Source organism: Fusarium oxysporum, chromosome III (genome assembly GCF_013085055.1).
Source record: "Fusarium oxysporum Fo47 chromosome III, complete sequence".
In the NCBI taxonomy this organism is placed as follows: domain Eukaryota; kingdom Fungi; phylum Ascomycota; class Sordariomycetes; order Hypocreales; family Nectriaceae; genus Fusarium; species Fusarium oxysporum.
The window spans coordinates 4,295,724-4,313,232 of record NC_072842.1 but is presented as its reverse complement, the minus strand read 5'-3'; the positions used below and the strand labels follow the sequence as shown (position 1 = coordinate 4,313,232).

The window sequence follows — 17,509 nt, the reverse complement described above, 5'->3', positions numbered from 1 at the left end:
CACTGGTCAGTAAATGCGTTCAGTTGCAGTCTGTGTACGACATCCTGTGCTGTACAAACTTGCTCAGCTGTGCCTGTAAGGGATGGTTGACTTGCGGCGTAGGGTTTGATGATACTTCCGCAGATTTGACTTTTTTGAGGCCCGAAATATTGCCATGGACTTTCAACAAGAGCTGAAACATTGCAGTTAATTGACAGAATCTGAGCCCCATCAGGGCACTCTACACAGGCATCTTGGATCGGTCTACATTTACGCGCACACTGTTTGATCGCATTCTAGCTTGGAAACTTGATTTCGCCGGTATAGCATACTTCAACAGTGAGCCACAAGACGGCAGAGGAATCAGACATCAACTGACGGCTCATCCTAAGCACGCTCATCACGCTGTCTTACAATGGAAGCTTTCAGCTGTGAAAGTTCGTATGATCGACGTTTTATTTTCCTAACGGTGTGAGACAGCTTTCTTAGCCTCCTCTTTACCCCTCCGCTAGATGCTCACATATATGCATGTCGTCTAAAGCAGACTGATGCTGGAATGCGGCCCGTTCCTACCCGGGGCTTGAGTTCTATAACTTTCTATTGTGACGAGGGGGCATGTGCCTGTTTCTGGCTATTGGTCTTGGTTGAAAGCTTGATCTTGGTCGGTCAATGCGGTTTGAGTCAATTGATATCATGACTGCATATTCTGTCTCAGACATTATTGACGGGTGAGCCCGGTGCTGGTCTGGATATCCTGATATAGGATGAATTGTCCCTGAGATATCCCAGAAAGGTGCCTCACAAATTTCTCTCAAGTAATGCGATAGATTTAATGGCGAAGTAATGAATGCTTGAATGGATCTTTTTTGAAAGAGACGCTAAATGTCTATGATTAAAAAACTAATACAAAATATACTCCTCAATAATCTTCAAGAATATCATCTCCAAAGTCCCCATACTAACAGTATAATGCGCCACACCCATACTCCTCTTATGCTGCTCCAAAGTCTCAATCACCTCGACAACCTGACCTTTTCTATTCTGCGACGCAGCAAAAGCTTCATCGGCAGTGCTATTCGCCGGAATACTGAAGCGAAACTGTCCACCTAGGCTCAGCCCTCTAAAGTTGGCGCCTGGGAATGTTTGGCAAATCCATGCTTCTGCCTTTTGCATTTCCAGCTGGTCAGAGGATGGTGCTGATTCTAGTACCAAGTGTACTTCGTAGGAGTTGCTGTGCCTGTTGCGAAGCTCTTGGATTGTGCCAGCGGCGAGGATGCGTTTGGAGAGGATGGCGACCCGGGTTGCTAACATATCTGCTTCTTCCATCGAATGTGTCTAACGATCTTCAGCAAGATACTATATCGAGAAGCGATAGGTACTTACCGTCAACAGAACTGAGCGACTTGAGGAGATGGATGAGAGCATAGCCCACATGTCGCGCTTGGCTATAGGATCCATCGCTGAACTTGGTTCGTCCAGGATGAGAATCGGTGGGTTGCCTGTACTAGTCAGTCTTGCTCTGTGGTATTTGGCGATGTAACATACCTAGCAGCGCGATAGCCAAGCTCAGCTTCCTCTTGTTTCCGCCAGATAACCGAGATGTCAGCTTATCGGCGTGAGGTCTCAGTCCAACCTTTGACATGACCAAGTTGACGTTCCTCTGTACATCTGCGATACCCTTCACGCGAGCGTAGAAAGCAAGCTGTTGGCGCACGGTGATTTGATCCAATGCGTCAAACTGTGGGCAATCTATAACGTCATCAGTAGGTGAAAGGGTCCAGTAAATGTCGATGCTTACAGCCGATGCTCTGTCGCCCAGCTCGGGTATCCTTCTGCATATCCACACCTTTGATGTAGATGTTGCCGTAGTCTGGGCGAACCTCGCCTCGCATCATGTTAATGGTAGTCGTCTTACCAGCGCCGTTGGGTCCTAGAAGTGCTACTCAAGCGTCAGTCGGGGGAATAGAAAAGGCAGGGAACAAGACTCACCAAGTAGCTCTCCCTTTGCCATCGTGAGAGAGACACCATCAACAGCAACATTACCACCAAAAGACTTATGAATCTGATCAACGTCGACCAAGTTCCCACTCATGCCGCGAGACTTTGTCACCGGCGCCATCTCAATGTGAGCATCTTTCCCGTCGATCCTCTTCCGATCATACAGCGGCACGATATGCTCTGCCCACAAACTTCGAAGAGTCCATGTTCTTCCGTCAAGTAACAGTAGAATAGCATATAGATACGCCACCTGAATACAGAGGAGAAGAATTGGGCCGCCGTAGGCGTGGATGTTGCCTGGATAACTTATCACTGCATCACCGCGACATCCCGCGGCCCAGACGTTGAGGCCGACGACCATGGCGCGGAAGAGGTTGGCGACTGGGAAGATGAGGCCAAGGATGAAAACCGCTGTGTCCATGGAGGAAGACCTATTGCCTGGGCTTTGGTTGACAGAGGCAATCTAATAAGTCAGTATGCGTTTGGTTGGGATAGGTGAAGTGACATACCATAAGTCCTGCGACGGAGATGCCAAACATCAAAAGCGAGATGCAAAAGGATATACCGAAGGAAGAGAGTTCTGATCGAGCAAAAAGAGAAATGATGTAACACCAGAGCATCATCGCAAAGCCATATAGAAGCATGACAGGGAAGAGATGCCAGGCTCCGTACCATTTGAGAATGATCAATGAGATAAATAAGGTAGAGAGACAGGATATAATAAGGACAAAGACTATGTCGACGATGATGTGAGATGTCCATAGTGCAAGAGGTTGGATCGAGTTGGAGTATTGTAGGGTTCGAATCTTTCGAAGTCGTTCGTACGCGGGGTATAGAGCGAAGAAGGCTGGGTAGAGGACATGCAAGACGGTGAGTAGCTAGTAAACATTAGTACTTTTCATCGAATGAGGTCAAGAGTGACTTACGATAGCGAGAAACATGCCAGGGCCAGGGTCAGACTGCTCATATGGTCAGTTGAGGCCAGGAAGACAAAATACATGGTTGCGTACTGGTATCGAAGAGCTGAAGTATGCAAAAGAAAGTGAAATTGGAGTTTCAATCTTCAGCTGACTCCACATATTCAACATCAACATCGATCCATCAGGCCCATGCTCAGCGTTGTACGCAAGCGTATCTTTATCCTTCCCATTCATGTACAACGCTCCGGGTACAAGCTGTCTCGGCTTATCACGAACTTGTTTCAAGAAAGCATCATAGTCATCTTGAAACTTGAACTGATCTTGGTAGGCCTTCATGTCATATTCCTTCCCAACAGGAAACTTTGACAACGAGCGAAAGAGAGTCTTGTTGAGAGAGCTTGGACCAACGAGCATGGAGATATTATCGGAACCTGCGAGGTCATAGTAGCTATCTGGACGAAGAGCAATGGGCCATGGTTCGTCGAGGATGGATGAGTCGGTTGATACACAGGGTGTCGGTTGGAAGGGAGTGGGATCGTTGGCCATGGCGCTGAAGACCGGTGTGAAGATTAGTGGGATTGCGAGAGCGAGGATGTACCACCAGAATCCTCTCTTAAGAACCAGAAGGCGCTTGAGGAGGAGAGCTGAGAGTTGTTGGAAGAATGAGGCGTGGTTTCCTGAACTAAGTTGACTGTCTGGTGCTTCGTTACCTTCAAGAAAAGGACTCCGGTCAGAAGTTCCAACCTCATCGTCATCACCTTCATCTGCGACCTTGAGGAAGACATCTTCCATAGTAGGTCCATTCAATGACGTATCAGAGTATCCCGCTGCTTGTAGAGACGTCAAAAGCTGTGCAGCAGATGTCGAATCTGGAGTATTGAAAACAGTCTGCCCTTGATGTACAGTCGTAGCATATGGTGTTTCTGGTGGATTCTGAACTCCGGGTAAATGGACTCGATAACCTCCTCCATGGAGATTCTTTAATGCTGCTGTTGAACCCTGACACTTGACGTGGCCGTGTGATACGATGACGACTTTATCGGCTAAAACTTCGCATTCGTCAAGGAAATGGGTCGTGAGGATGAGGCTTCGTTTTTGACGTTCGGCGAGGATGATGTTCCACATTGCTCTTCGAGAGACAGGGTCCTATACCTTTTAGTGAGTGCAGTATGGGTTGATGGGTTTACTTACCATGCCGGTGGTTACTTCGTCCATGAGACAGATTGAACTGCCCCCTGCTAACATGCATAGCATTTGGACCTTTCTCATCTGACCTCCGCTCAGTGTACCGACAGGACTGTGCTTCTTTAGGGATAGATCGCAGGATTCGACGAGAGTCTCTAGGGACTGAGGGTCTGTTGCTCCGCCTTTCATCATGGCCCATAGTCTGCCGTGTTCGAGGACTGAGAGCTCGGGCCAGTGGATGTTGCGTTGAGGGCAGATACCTAGTCAGTTAGTAGAGGGCCCAGGTGACGGAGTTATACTTACCGAGGTTCGAACGAGGGGCATTGACATTTATCGAGCCACTTGTGAGCTTTTGTGTACCAGCGATCAAACCCAGTGTTGTTGTCTTGCCAGATCCATTGATGCCGAGGAGACATAAGACTTGCTTCCTCTGCATGGAAAAGCTGAGTGAGTTAACAGCTATCGTTGGACGAGCTCTTCGGCAGCACCGTCTCCAGAGGGAAGGGTTGTAAGTTTTTGTGAGGTCGACAATCTCAAGGGCTGTTGAAGACTCGGTCGTTCCATTGGTGCTTGTGAACTTTCTGCCCTTGTTGCTAACCCCATGAGAGCACTTCTCAATAAGTATAGCTAGCAAGGGATAGAAGACTATGGTGAGAAGTAACAGCCCCCAAAGCATGGATACTGTGACTTCATAGATTCGAGGCTCATGGGGAGCTGGTTTCGAGATATTTGTTGCGAGACCTTGCGCTTCGTTTCGGCAGAGTTGGTTCAGGAAGAAGATGTAGCTCGAGCTCGGGAAGATGGCAGATAGGATTAAAACGATAAGCGCGGGAACGTTTTCGGGTTTCGAGTCGAGGATTTCGCAGAGGGTGGCGAGAAGCATTAGGACGATGACCATGGAGATGGCGGTATATCGGATGTTGATGGTGGCTGCGAAGACACTCATGCTTGTGAGGGATAGGCCGGAGAGGATCTGCCAGAGAATAATTATGCCAGCGTTCGAGGTCGGGACGAGAAGGGATGCGTACACTGATATCATTAGCAGATAAGACAACGCATTTGCACGTTGGACTTACAGGCGCCGAAGATGATCCAACTCGGCAAGTAGATGATATCAAAAGCAATAAGATAACTCAACACCCTCGCCGACGCAGCACCACCTGTCATCACATCAATCAACTGCGCCATCCCTGCCTCCCTCTCAGTCGATATCATGCCAATAATATGAAACACCGACGAAATCATACTCAGAAAACACACGATTCCGAAACCACCGACGATGGTCGCCGCAAAGTTACGACGCTTCAACTCGGCAGCTTCATCTTGTGTTATCCGTGTAAACATGTAGTTATTCGGGGCCGTGGTAGTGTTTGTAATGGCATTCTCGACGGCGAGTTGTAGCGGTGCGTAGTGGTTCTTCGAAGGCGTAGTGATGTCGAATTTGGTTGATGCCCGTGCTGAACTAACCCTGATGGTGTAACTCCATGTCTTATTCCCTGCCTTGTTCAACGGCGAATCGTTGAAGATAATGGCAGCGTAACAGTTTGTTACACCGCTCAGACTCGTCGGGCATCGCTTTCGTAAATCAGCTTCAGTGTCAGCAACTTCAACACTCCCCTTCAGACCACTTCTAATCTTGTCAATAACCCCAGCAACATCAGATCCCGCGTTCGAGCCCTGTACAAAAACAAGTTTTTCCCCGGGTGGTAAAGTCTCAGCAAGGCTTGGGATGGGAGATGGCTCTCCAACGCCATACCTGCTTCCATCGCCTGTGAAGTTCTGGATTTGAAGGACTAGAACGAGAATCAGGACGGGGATGAGGAGAGCTCGGAGGAGTGTTGAGAGCCAGTGCTTGACCAGTGTAATCAGGAAGATTTTCCTTATCAGGGCGTGCAGTTGCCGGAACCATAGTCTTGTGGATGAGAACATGATTCGATGATGTGTGAAGGATGAAGATATTCATGATATGATTATGTTAGGTACTATATACAGATTCACGATTGCCTGGGCTGCCTCTGGACGAATTAGAAGTCATTGTGTGCTGCGGAGCTAAGGGGGTGAAAGAAAACATGACAGCTGAATAGGTATGTGACCAACCAATCTTGTACCCAGGGCGTCTCGTGAATTTTTTTCACAATGAGGCCAGATGCATTATCACAGTAACTGCCTTCTTAAACGAGTTAGCAGAATTACATGCGTCCAGTTTCAGAGAGGTTTGTTTACATAATGTCGCCAGATAGTCTATAATAAGAAGGTTAAAGGGAAATTAAATTAAGTTGTGGAGACAAGGCTGATTCTGAGTTATTCAGTAGGCATATTTCACTCAAGCTCTGGCACCAAGAAATCAGTTCCTGCAGCCCTAAGGGAGTAGTCTAGATCGTGACGACGACTTCATCCCCCCCTGTATCGTGAAGGGAAAAATGATTCTCGTATTGAAAGATGTGAAACGGGGTGGGTACGTGCACTTTTGCTGCTCAGCCACCACCTTGACGTTGCCCTGATGGTTCCACTATCACAAGCTAAAACAAAGAGGAGCACTTGAAACAAACTATTGAGGATTTGTTTTAGTTGTATCAGATCATTGTTCGGGTTATTGGTTGGAGGAAGTTCGGTGATTTACTGTATGGGCTTAGCTTGCGGTTTTCGGTAGGTGAACGTTGCATTCAGGTACACCAAGCGGAATTGCTGCCGTTGGGGGGTAGTAGGACATGGTTTCCACGTTGCATTTCATGACATAGAGACTTGATTGGTCGCCCTTTTACGATGTAGGATTGACGGTAGGGAGGATTCTCGGCAGTGGGATTTTGGTCGTGCTTGGGAGATGCCGATAGGGGCCAGTGACATTGATGAAGGGGGAGGCTGTGAAGGAATTAGGAACTGACTAAATCCATCACGGCTAGCATGCAAAATAGCTATTATAGGTTATGTGACTTAGACAATGAGTTATAATTAGCCAAATAGACCTAACTGGGGAAAAGAAACTCCGGAACGACTCGTAAAGATCTGACCCTGATAGGGGATAATTACTTGCCGTAATGGTGTTTCCTGACTCTGCAGTTCATAGTCAGAAAGTTCACCAAGACTGTGTCGATGCTGCGGTGTTTGTAGTCGACGTTGGGCGGTTCTAATTGGCTGGCTGTCAATTAAAGCGAATCTAGCCCCCCAAACAGAATGCACCATAGTAGACTTTATAACTGTCAGACGTTATCTTTCCTTCCAGATTCATATTTTATAGGTAAGCTCTAGCCAATTGCATTGTACATACAGTTGCGTCTTGGCGCATCAATCTCACCAATAACCTCGCCTTACAAATCAACGATTAGAAATCATAATGACACCATCTCCAACATCAACAACATCATCTCAAGATATAAAACCCCCAAAAAGCAACCCCAAAGCCATGACCTGAAACGATAAACGAACTCTAATCTTAATTATCCTAAAATAACCCACCATGGCCCCAATTCGCACAGCCATCATCGGCCTCTCATCCTCCGCTAAAACTTCATGGGCGTCAAACACCCATCTCCAGTACCTGAACTCCCCTCTCGGTCGATCGAAATACCAAATAGTCGCCCTTCAGAACTCTTCCCTCCAAGCTGCCAAGAATGCCATAGCGCATTACAACCTTCCCCCTGAGACTAAAGCCTACGGTACTCCGGAAGACCTAGCCGCTGATAAGGATGTTGAGTTAGTCGTTGTAGCTACGCGCGTTGATGTTCACCATTCGAGTGCTCTTCCGAGTGTCAAGGCTGGGAAGGATTTGTATGTTGAGTGGCCGCTTGCACAAGATGTTAAGCATGCGAGGGAACTTGTCGATGCAGCGAGGGAGAAGGGGGTGAAGACGATTGTTGGATTGCAGGGGCGGTATGCGCCGCCAATTAAGAAGTTGAGAGAGATTGTTAAAGAGGGGAGGATTGGTAAAGTTGTTAGTGCAGAGTTGTATGCGTCTGGGGGGACGAATGATAGGGAGATACTGCCTGCGAGTTTGGAGTATTTTACTCAACGAGCTGTTGGGGGTAACATCTTTACCATTGGACTGGGACACAGTGAGTCGCCACTCTCAGAGAGGTTGAGTAGTAGCTAACAATTCAGTCTTTGATCAGTTCCAGTACATCATCGGAGACATCACCAACTTCAAAAGCACGCTTCACAACCAACGTCCCAACATCCGCATCCGCGATCCCAAAACCAACGAAATAACCCACACAACAACCTCCAACGTCCCAGACCTCATCCTCGCAACAGGCCGTCTCTCCGAATCCTCCACCGCCCAAAAAGACGCCGCCGTCCTCGTCCGCTTCCGCCGCGGCCAGCCTTTCCCCGGCTCCCCTCACCTGAGCATAACCATCGCCGGCGAAAAGGGCGAGATCAGAGTGCAAGTCTTTACCGGTACAACACTCCACGGCGCTTCAGCGTATGAGAAGCCTGTTGTTATTGAAGTCCATGACTTTGGGAAGGATGTTGTGGAGCAGGTTGAGTGGAAGTGGGAGGAGTGGCAGCAGGATATTCCGCTGCTGGCGAGGGGTGTAGCCGCTGTCTATGAGGCGTTTGCGGAGGGGGAGGAGGATGGCTTGGTTAGTTTTGAGGAGGCGCTGAAGAGACATGAGCAGCTTGAGGGGTTGCTTGGGCAGTGGGATGAGGATAGGGGCGTTTGAGTTGTAACCTTGATGGTTTCTGACTTTATTATTGGATAATCATTCATAGTGACACAACTACTGGACACACTCAATAATACATGAGTTTAAATGGGACAATACGGTTCTAGGGCATGTGGCTAGCTACCTTATGTTGAAGCCAGCTTATGTACCGCCAGAAATACTCGACGTCACCACCAGCGCCGTGAGAGGTTACCTATCAACGGGTCGTTACTTGCCAATACTTGGCAGCCTTTGTATTTACATTTTTTAAATATTCAAGATAAATCGAACTTATGTAGATTAATATAACCTCATCTAGTATGTCGCGGTTCACTTGTTCAGTTGATCTAAATTTCACTATGTCTTAGGCCAAACTTGCCTTCCGTCAAAACTATTCCGTAGCAGGAGCAATCGCCATGGATCAAACCATCAGATCAACCCGTGAAGCAACATGAAAATTACCGGTTGCACAACAATACATATTATACTTTCGCTTAACCATCTCACAAGATAATCTTCAACAAGCCACCTGATTCACGACCAACAAGGTCTGCGGGGTCCAGAGAGTAGAGCCTCTTCACAACGCGTATATATCGGCACCGTACCTAAAATAATATTGCATCTTCATGTCCGTTCTCTACATCTCCACGATGCTGTTCCCCGTCCTCGCCCTCCTGTCTCTCACCAACGCCATCGCCATCGCACCGCTTCAACCAGATTACGATGCCATCGTTATCGGCGGCGGCCCAGCTGGTCTCTCTGCCCTGAGCGGTCTCGCAAGAGTGCGCAGACATGTTCTTCTCATTGACTCTGGAGAGTACAGAAATGGTCCCACGACACATATGCACGATGTCATCGGATGGGATGGTAAGCAGCGCAATCCGTCAACGCAGCCATGTTCAGGTACTGACCTCATATAGGTGTTCAACCTGCCTATTTCCGCTACGAGTCCCGCCGTCTCCTCTCACATTACAAGACCGTCAAGATGGAAAACGGAACAGTGACCAACATAAAACCACTTCCCGGCGCCAACACCCGCTTCTCCGTCTCAGTAGACTATCCCGACCAACACAGGACCACCAAGATCACAGCGCGCAAAATCGTTCTCGCGACAGGTCTAAAGGACATTCTACCCTCAACGCCCGGTTTTGCGGAAAATTGGGGTAGGGGTATTTACTCGTGCCCCTGGTGCGACGGCCACGAGTACGCAGATCAGCCCCTCGGTCTTTTGTGCCCTCTCGACAAGATCGCTAGTCACGTTCTGAATGTTCTTACGCTCACTACGGATATTGTAGCGTTTGTCAACGGCACTGATAACGATGAGACGAGGAGGGTCGCTGATGAGCAATTTCCTCAGTGGGAGGAATACCTAAAGCTTCACAACGTCACGGTCGATAACCGCACCATAACTTCTCTCGAGCGCCTCAAGGACGGTGAAGACGTGAACAAGGAGCCCTGGTTGCCGTCGGTCCCGAAGGATGACCTCTTCGGTGTTCATTTCACCGAGGGCAAGGGCGAGCCCGTTCAACGCGTTGCCTTTCTTTCGAGCGTCCCCAACAAACAGCGTTCCGATATTGGAGATCGAGCGGGTGTTGAGTTGACCAATGGAAAACTGCGAGTTACGGACAACCAGACCATGCTTACGAATGTACCGGGTATCTACGCCGTGGGCGATGCCAACTCTGGTAGTGCAGAAAACGTCCCTCATGCGATGTTCACTGGTAAGCGAGCGGCTATGTTCCTACACGGTAAGCTATCTATTCTTTCAAGGCGAAATATTGGATACTAATGATAGCAGCGACACTCGAACGCGAGAAGTGGGACACGGAGCTTGCTGGTAGGCTAAAGAGAGATGTTTCCCCTGGAGAGATTTCGTGGCCTGAGAATTGCTGAAAGAATAGCTTTACGTAAGGTAGTCTTAATTCATCATTCTTACCTCTTCTTATGCACAAGGTGTTAAATGCTCTTCCCAAAATACTAAGAGAATTGCTAAACTTATTCTTAATATTATCCAAGTCTATAACAGTTTTGTATAGTTTAGTATAAATTTATGAAGACTTCAGGGTAGCTGACGTTAAGATCTTGCGCAGGCGTTGACTTGTCGCCACTACCTACCAACAGAGATGATCAAGCACAATATCGAGATTTGACTTCCCTTCAATCCAAGAATAAAGAATATCGGGAAATCTACTGTCAGGATTCTCATTACCGTGCGCATCTCAATGCAATTCCCTTATCCAAAGCCAGCCACCAAGATAAATTGGTCTCGCCTTTGCTAGTTCAACTTGGCTAATTCAAGGTCTCTTAAAACCCATTCTCAAGCTCACTTCAATGCAATTAGCTGGTCGCTATAAATAACATATGCTTTATATGATTGGTATATCTCAATGCTACTCAAATCCCATGCTAAACACCAAACATAATGCTTCGTGAGTAATCTTGCTCTATGGCTGATCCTCCCTTCTACTGTCCTTACAGTACCTCATCTATTTACCTCCTAGTCCCAAAGAATCCAACCCGCCCTCGCAGCTGGCCCATTCGGTTCATCTACACTAACCGCCTTGTTAAGTGTACTCGACAATTGATGGACTTCAATCGTTTCAGGATCGCTGACATCTGTGTCTTCTCGGCCGTCGCTCGAGTGGAACACCTCACTTGGTTCTGCCTCTGTTGCGGAGGTGACATTGTCTGGCTCTGGTGTCGCTGGCTTGGATGTGTCGGATACAGCCTGTGACTCGCTGCCCTTTGGACTCTTTAATGGTGGAGTAATTGGCTTGGAAAAGTTAAATGTTGGGTTCACTTCTTCTGCATCGACGACAGCTGAGAGGGTAGCCCGGGTGTGAATATGGATCTGTGAGCGGGATGCACGGTTGAGGCGGGGTTTGCGCTGTGCGACGGGAGACCCAGCGCGTCGACGAGACTCCATCTCAATGCGCTCCTCTTGTTCCGTCTCGTCATCGGTGATAGTGCTCGTATCAAGTAATAGCCACTGTCGGGGTGCGACGTGTAGACTGCTTCCAGACTTGCGGCGATGTCGCTTCTGGTTCTTAATCTCCGCAGGTGGCTCAATAACTGCTTGGCCCTGCTTTACTCTAGCTGGCAGCTTAAGCGGAATGTTTCCAGCAGTGACGTTCAAATGCCTGAGATCGCGTTGACTTTGCGAAAAGACAACTCGAGCTCGAAGTCTGTGTACAGCCCGATCTAATGCCAGTTCAATCGCGCACCGATCACGCACTCGGCTCAATTTGGGCCATGTTGCTCGTTCGCCCATGAGACATGCTCGCATCATGAATTCTGGACTTGGGTTGCTTAACAACCGGGGCAAGTCGTTTATACTCATCTCGGGAAGAATGTTGATGTCGCCGGAATATTTCTGGCTAAGAACACTCTGGAACTTGGTCGTAAGGTTGGGCATGATACCGAGTTCGGCCAGAAAATGAAGTCGATGCAAGGCCTCGTCGCGCGCAAGAGATGTCATGGTGTGAATCCAATCGTAGTCTTCGCCGTTTGTTTGCTGACCTCGTTCTGGCTTTCGAAATGGTGACAAGTGGTCATCTTTTGCGAGGAATGGCACGACGTGCGGATTGACTTGAGAAACAATAAAATGGTTGACGTTGAACATTTCCGCAAGGCGTGTCATCGGCAAATCGTTATCCACAGACCCGTCGATCCATCTTTGTGGTGTAGGGTTCCAAGGTTGATGCTCCCCAGTAATCGGATCCTTGACGAGCAACGGCGCGGCGTTGAAGACGAGAGGGACAGAACATGATGCAGCAACCGCCGACCAAATCATGACATTCGGCGCAGTGACGTAGTTGAGAAGACGCGGCAATTCGTACATCGAAGCCGTGGAAACACATATATTGAGAATGCGCCGCGTCCGGTTGTAAGCCTCTTGGAACGTCATGTCGCCCATCAATCCCCTCATTACCCGGGTAAGATGCTTGATGTCAGACCAACTTCCCTCCGTCAACAACCGTCGCAAGTTACTCCAGACACCATCTTGACCACTGGGATCCTCGAAAACCGCAAGATCCCCATACGGAAACTCTTCAATAAGCTTCGGGATCTCCTCATCCGTCCTGGTACACATCGCGGCACACACGATACTTCCAGCACTTGCACCTGAGATGATTCGCGGTAATAGTTGCGCTTCGAAAAGGGCTTTGAGAACACCAATATGCGACATGCCAAAGGTACCGCCACCAGACAAAAGTAACGCGCTTCGGCCATAACTCTGTCGAGCAAATAGTATTCCTTCAAGTAGGTCTCTGTTCTCAATACTCTGATCCAGACGACTTTGTGTAACAACTGCATCGATAGTTCTTATTGTAGATTCGACATATCGCTCGATAAGATGTTTCGTTCCAGAGTAAGAATGTCGGTAGAGGTCGACGTTGTCCATGCCGCCAAGGTCACGAGACAAAGCGGTACGGATCAAGTGCATCATTGTGTGTACGTCGCATTTCGTCCGCGCTTCGTCGAGATCGTGGAGTCTTTGTTCGATTAATTCGGGGTTATAGTCGCCTGACGAGGAGTCGCGCTTCCATTCATCGTTGCCTTCGAGGCTATCTAGTTCTTTCGCAGCACTCTCCCATTGTGCGTAGGACTCAGCCTGGCTGGTCAGTTGAGGGTTTCAGTACGGACGGGATGACGCACATTTTGCATGGACAGGCATAGCATGCGCTTTCTCTCCTCCAACTGCTTGATCTTCGAGCGCTGGTCTTCTGTCAAGCCATCTTTGCACCACTGCCATGTATCGTTTGCCGATTTGATCGCTTTTTGTAGCGTTCCGACAACAGGAACTGAAGATACCGGCGGTCGCTTCGCTTTCGTATTTGATTTAACTGGGGATTTTGTAGATTTATTGTACAGACTGGGGACCGCGCGGGCAGGAAGAATAAGGTCGGCCATGGTGAAAGCCCCCGCCGCGGAAGCGCAGGTTTGGTCGTGTGCGAGGTCGGAGGAACGAGGTTATAGCATGGCAAACGATGTTTTGTACGTGTAAGATTCGAGACGTAGTGTCACAAGAGGTCGGGGATGCAGGATATTGTATTCGAGCAGACAAGCCGGACAAGGAATCGTGGTCACAAGTCGAGAAGCATTTGTAGGTGCGGAACGGCCAACGGAAGTGGTGGGGGTTAATGGAGGGGGCGCTGAGACATGAAGAATTGGAGGTGGAATGATAAAGGAACGAGAAGGATGATCTTGAGGTGGTGATTCTGAGTGATGAGATTATTGTATCGCTGGATTTAGAGTCAAAAGTGAGGAATTTCTTGGTCTAGTTTGAAAGGGAAAGACGACGAAATGAATGACCTTTTCAATTTCGCTGCCATTCCCAAATTGAATCCACTTTCCGAGCTGAGGCCCCATTCCCCACCAATTTTGACGTGGAGAAGCAGGGACCGCTGAAATGCCCTGTATTCATTTCTTCAGGGTTCTTGACAGCAGATTCTCCCCAGCTAGAAGTACTTTTTTACCCAACAAGTTTATTAGGCTATCAGCTGTGTCTCGGTTCTTCTGACAAAGGTTATCTCAGCAAAACATGAACATCTGACTCTTGTCCTCCAGCCGCACACCGCTTGGTAAAAGGTTGGCTGTATGGAACAGTCCAATCATGGAGCGGGTGCTGGAGGTGCACGTGGTACAGGTGGCTGTCGCTAAACCAGGATGCGTCATGAATCAGGGTTGGGGTCCTGTTCACATGTCAACGGAAGTAGAAGCGGATGTCGTTATTGGACTCTCCAGGTTTTGGAAAAGCCGATGTTCGGCAGGTGATTACTTTTTGAGTCTGGGGAATTTGCGGGGGAGAGATGATATGATGGCTTACGACGGGACAGTCAAATGGGGGTTAGTTACCGCTGATGATCAGATGAGGTACCTTGGGTACTGGCTGGGAGACAAGAAGAGAGAACGAACGCAAGACGGCGAGTTGCATCATGGCTTACGATAATGCTCACCGTGACCACTCTCCCTTATGCACTTTCCCGTCTCAAAAATCCCGAACTTTCAACTGTGGACAGCTGAAATATGAGACACGGGCTGACGCGAGCTTCTTCGAGCTTCTTCGAGTCACCTGCCTCTTCCTCCCGAGGGTCGATCTTCAACGATCGAGATTCATCTCCTGAGATCTGCACTCGCAAAAGAACTCAAACAAGGCAGCAGGGAACAATTATTCTTCCGTCTGAGCAAATCCTCCGGCTTCGGGTATTTGTGGTACCACAAAGTTCTAGCTTGACATGGAAAAACGTGAGGCTAGACTTTTTGTTGATCTTTAACTAACCTTGTTTGACATGCTTGTGACGTCTGTTTTTGTTTGGTACACGCTGTGTCTGGGGAGCTCCACGTCTCGTATCACAGCCAAAGCTTCATTTCATTCCAGCTCCAACAGCTTCAGTAACAAATCTACTAAAAATATAACAGAATTGTTACTGACTGTAACATAAATATGCATAAGTTTTATCGTTAATGTTCCCATCATATGACAAAACGCATGCCCCTCTCACGATTCGCTACACAAATTACGTATTAGTGACGCCTCTCACACACGATGGCATCGCGTAACCTGAACCGTTCATTCCCCCGCATCCGCAAATACCTGCTTTTACTGTGCAAACTCCCGCAATCTACATGTCATTGATGACGTTGTTTTCATTTACGATACGTCCAATCCAATCATTCACTCACGGCTTGAAACGCCTCAGGCAGATGCGGCGTAAGCTCTCGCCTCTCTTTTTATAAGCTCTCCGCCCCAGCTTCTGCTTCTTAGCTTCTTCATCGCTTCGAACTTGAAGATCTTCAATTGAATAGCTTCGCAGATTGTCAACATGGAGGCTTACAAGACTCATGGAGGGGTTGCTCCCATTCCCACCGTCGTTCGTAAGTTCATCTTACCCTTTGGTGTAGAGCTTTACTGATGATGATGTGTTAGCTGAACCGACTCACTACCAAACAATCGGCCACAATGGCGTCCGTGCCTTATGGGTTCTCTTCATCGCTATGACAGTCGTGTCCGCCATCTTCGCCCTCTTGTCATGGAACGTCGCCGTTCAGCGTCGCATCTTTTATTTCCTCACAACCCTCACCACCATCATCTCTGCCCTCGCCTACTTCGCCATGGCATCTGGTCAGACATCGTACTTTAACTGTACCACCGTGAGAGATCATCACAAGCATGTTCCTGACACGCACCATGATGTCTGCCGTCAGGTATTCTGGGCGCGATATGTTGACTGGACGCTCTCGACGCCGCTGCTTGTCGTGGAGCTTTGTCTCCTCGCCGGTGTTGATGGTGCGCATACCATCTTTGCGGTCATTGCTAATGTGATCTTTGTCCTCGCGGGTGCCTTCTCCGCCGTTGGACATGCGAACACTGCGCAGAAGTGGGGATGGTATGCTATCAGCGTTATTGCCTTTGTCTTCACCATCTGGCACGTCGCTGTTCCCGGCTCCCGAACCTCCCGTGCCCGCGGTACCAAGATCGCCCGCCTCTTTGGCTCCATCGCCGTGGCTTCTCTGATCCTCTGGCTCGCCTACCTTGTGTAAGTTCACTCGCCATTCTTCAATTGACAAAGCTAATATCCACAGTGTCTGGGGTGCTGCCGGTGGCGCTTGGAAGGTCAAGGTCGGCACCGAGGTCGTCATCTACGCTGTCCTCGACGTCCTCACCAAGGCTGTTCTCGGCCTCTGGATCATCACTGCTACGCGACAGAACCGCGACACAACTCCCGACATTGGAGGCTACTGGACCAACGGCGCTGGTGCTGAGGGCACCATTCGCGTTGGCGATGACGAGGATGGAGCTTAATTGCGCCTCCAAAAAAGCCAATCGAGTCCACGGAACAATTCCGCATTGGACGCATCCACTTTACAAACTTTCCGCTCACGATTTGACGAGTGGGTTTTGAAGCCCGAGCCAGCCGATATGGAATGATCAAGATTGTATGTTTTGGAATGAGCTGGGTAAAAATGCACGCAACGCACATGTTCGATTGAAGGGAAATTGGGCGTTTGGGGCGTCACTACGAGTCATGTACCTTATGATTCAAGTAGCTTTAATGTGATGGGACACGAATACGACATACCCCTCTTGACTGTGACACCGTTCTGAGTTCCTGCATGTGTACTTTTTGCATCTGCATTAATCATGCAATATTGACGACAGAGATGATATGATCTGTTTTTACGGTGAATGGTACTCTGCATGAACTGTTCTGTCTTCCGAATGCATATGACAACATCCGCAAAAGTCTCCGAAATGTCCCGTGTCTCGGCTGCCGTCATCCTGCTGCTCTCAGCCATTTCACGGAGCTCGAACAAGGATATGGAGTACAAGACCACTGCATCAATCGCTCCATCAGGGTCCTCAAACCATGGCATCTATTAATTGAAGCATGATGCAAGCGCGTATCTATATACAGACTTTGACAGGAACCTTAACTCCCTCCTTCTGAGTTCTCACCAATACCTTGACTCTACTTCTGAATGCGCTTATCAACCACCCGCTGCTTTGTCTCATCTTTGCCTTTCCGATGAGCGACCCAATTCATCAATCAATGGAGTCATGCGGCCGGGTCACGTCAAGTAAGCTTAGTGATAGGTTACCAGAATAAACTTGATGGATGAGATATGGATCAGCCTCGCCCCTGTATTTCAAGTACTGCTTAACTTGATCTATTCACAAACCTGTAGGCCGTCGCTTCATAATCCAATCTAGCAGCTTGCACAAATACGGAATCTCAGTCAGACTCAGTCTTATAATTCATCGTATCCTAAACAACTGGTATC

General features: G+C 48.6%; 5 protein-coding genes across 5 annotated transcripts; 3 read left to right on the top strand and 2 right to left on the bottom strand.

The window, feature by feature from the left end:
- Positions 1 to 879: 879 nt before the first annotated feature.
- Positions 880 to 6,045, bottom strand: FOBCDRAFT_290866 (uncharacterized protein; the record flags this gene model as incomplete). The annotated part of the gene is made up of 12 exons (XM_059611774.1): positions 880 to 1,314; positions 1,363 to 1,478; positions 1,525 to 1,728; positions 1,778 to 1,909; positions 1,969 to 2,440; positions 2,487 to 2,855; positions 2,904 to 2,936; positions 2,988 to 4,043; positions 4,089 to 4,342; positions 4,386 to 5,111; positions 5,159 to 5,759; positions 5,839 to 6,045. The coding sequence occupies 12 exons, from the start codon at positions 6,043 to 6,045 to the stop codon at positions 880 to 882; spliced, it is 4,605 nt and encodes a 1,534-aa protein (XP_059464522.1).
- Positions 6,046 to 7,380: 1,335 nt separating this feature from the next.
- On the top strand, positions 7,381 to 8,902 carry FOBCDRAFT_219344 (uncharacterized protein). Its single transcript, XM_031177561.3, has 2 exons — positions 7,381 to 8,131; positions 8,178 to 8,902. Exons 1-2 carry the CDS (start codon positions 7,537 to 7,539, stop codon positions 8,738 to 8,740), a joined length of 1,158 nt encoding a protein of 385 aa, XP_031048694.1. The 5' UTR covers positions 7,381 to 7,536; the 3' UTR covers positions 8,741 to 8,902.
- A 374-nt stretch (positions 8,903 to 9,276) lies between these two features.
- Positions 9,277 to 10,615, top strand: FOBCDRAFT_179430 (uncharacterized protein; the record flags this gene model as incomplete). Its single annotated transcript, XM_054703936.2, has 3 exons — positions 9,277 to 9,589; positions 9,643 to 10,470; positions 10,518 to 10,615. Exons 1-3 carry the CDS (start codon positions 9,349 to 9,351, stop codon positions 10,613 to 10,615), a joined length of 1,167 nt encoding a protein of 388 aa, XP_054559911.1. The 5' UTR covers positions 9,277 to 9,348.
- Positions 10,616 to 11,067: 452 nt separating this feature from the next.
- FOBCDRAFT_219341 (acyl transferase/acyl hydrolase/lysophospholipase) lies at positions 11,068 to 14,083 on the bottom strand. The gene is made up of 2 exons (XM_031177559.3): positions 13,382 to 14,083; positions 11,068 to 13,337 (listed from the first exon to the last, which is right to left on the bottom strand). The coding sequence occupies exons 1-2, from the start codon at positions 13,634 to 13,636 to the stop codon at positions 11,220 to 11,222; spliced, it is 2,373 nt and encodes a 790-aa protein (XP_031048692.2). The 5' UTR covers positions 13,637 to 14,083; the 3' UTR covers positions 11,068 to 11,219.
- A 1,033-nt stretch (positions 14,084 to 15,116) lies between these two features.
- Positions 15,117 to 16,821, top strand: FOBCDRAFT_258927 (uncharacterized protein). The gene is made up of 3 exons (XM_031177558.3): positions 15,117 to 15,601; positions 15,654 to 16,263; positions 16,310 to 16,821. The coding sequence occupies exons 1-3, from the start codon at positions 15,550 to 15,552 to the stop codon at positions 16,527 to 16,529; spliced, it is 882 nt and encodes a 293-aa protein (XP_031048691.1). The 5' UTR covers positions 15,117 to 15,549; the 3' UTR covers positions 16,530 to 16,821.
- The last annotated feature ends 688 nt before the right edge of the window (positions 16,822 to 17,509 follow it).

Bases quoted from the DNA above. Each gene is read 5' to 3' on its own strand.
- FOBCDRAFT_258927 (XM_031177558.3), top strand. From the start codon at position 15,550: ATGGAGGCTTACAAGACTCATGGAGGGGTTGCTCCCATTCCCACCGTC. The intron at 15,602-15,653 runs GTAAGTTCATCT...ATGATGTGTTAG, and splicing joins TCCCATTCCCACCGTCGTTC to CTGAACCGACTCACTACCAA. The intron at 16,264-16,309 runs GTAAGTTCACTC...TAATATCCACAG, and splicing joins CTCTGGCTCGCCTACCTTGT to TGTCTGGGGTGCTGCCGGTG.
- FOBCDRAFT_219341 (XM_031177559.3), bottom strand. From the start codon at position 13,636: ATGGCCGACCTTATTCTTCCTGCCCGCGCGGTCCCCAGTCTGTACAAT. The intron at 13,338-13,381 runs GTGCGTCATCCC...CTGACCAGCCAG, and splicing joins TATGCCTGTCCATGCAAAAT to GCTGAGTCCTACGCACAATG.
- FOBCDRAFT_219344 (XM_031177561.3), top strand. From the start codon at position 7,537: ATGGCCCCAATTCGCACAGCCATCATCGGCCTCTCATCCTCCGCTAAA. The intron at 8,132-8,177 runs GTGAGTCGCCAC...CTAACAATTCAG, and splicing joins TACCATTGGACTGGGACACA to TCTTTGATCAGTTCCAGTAC.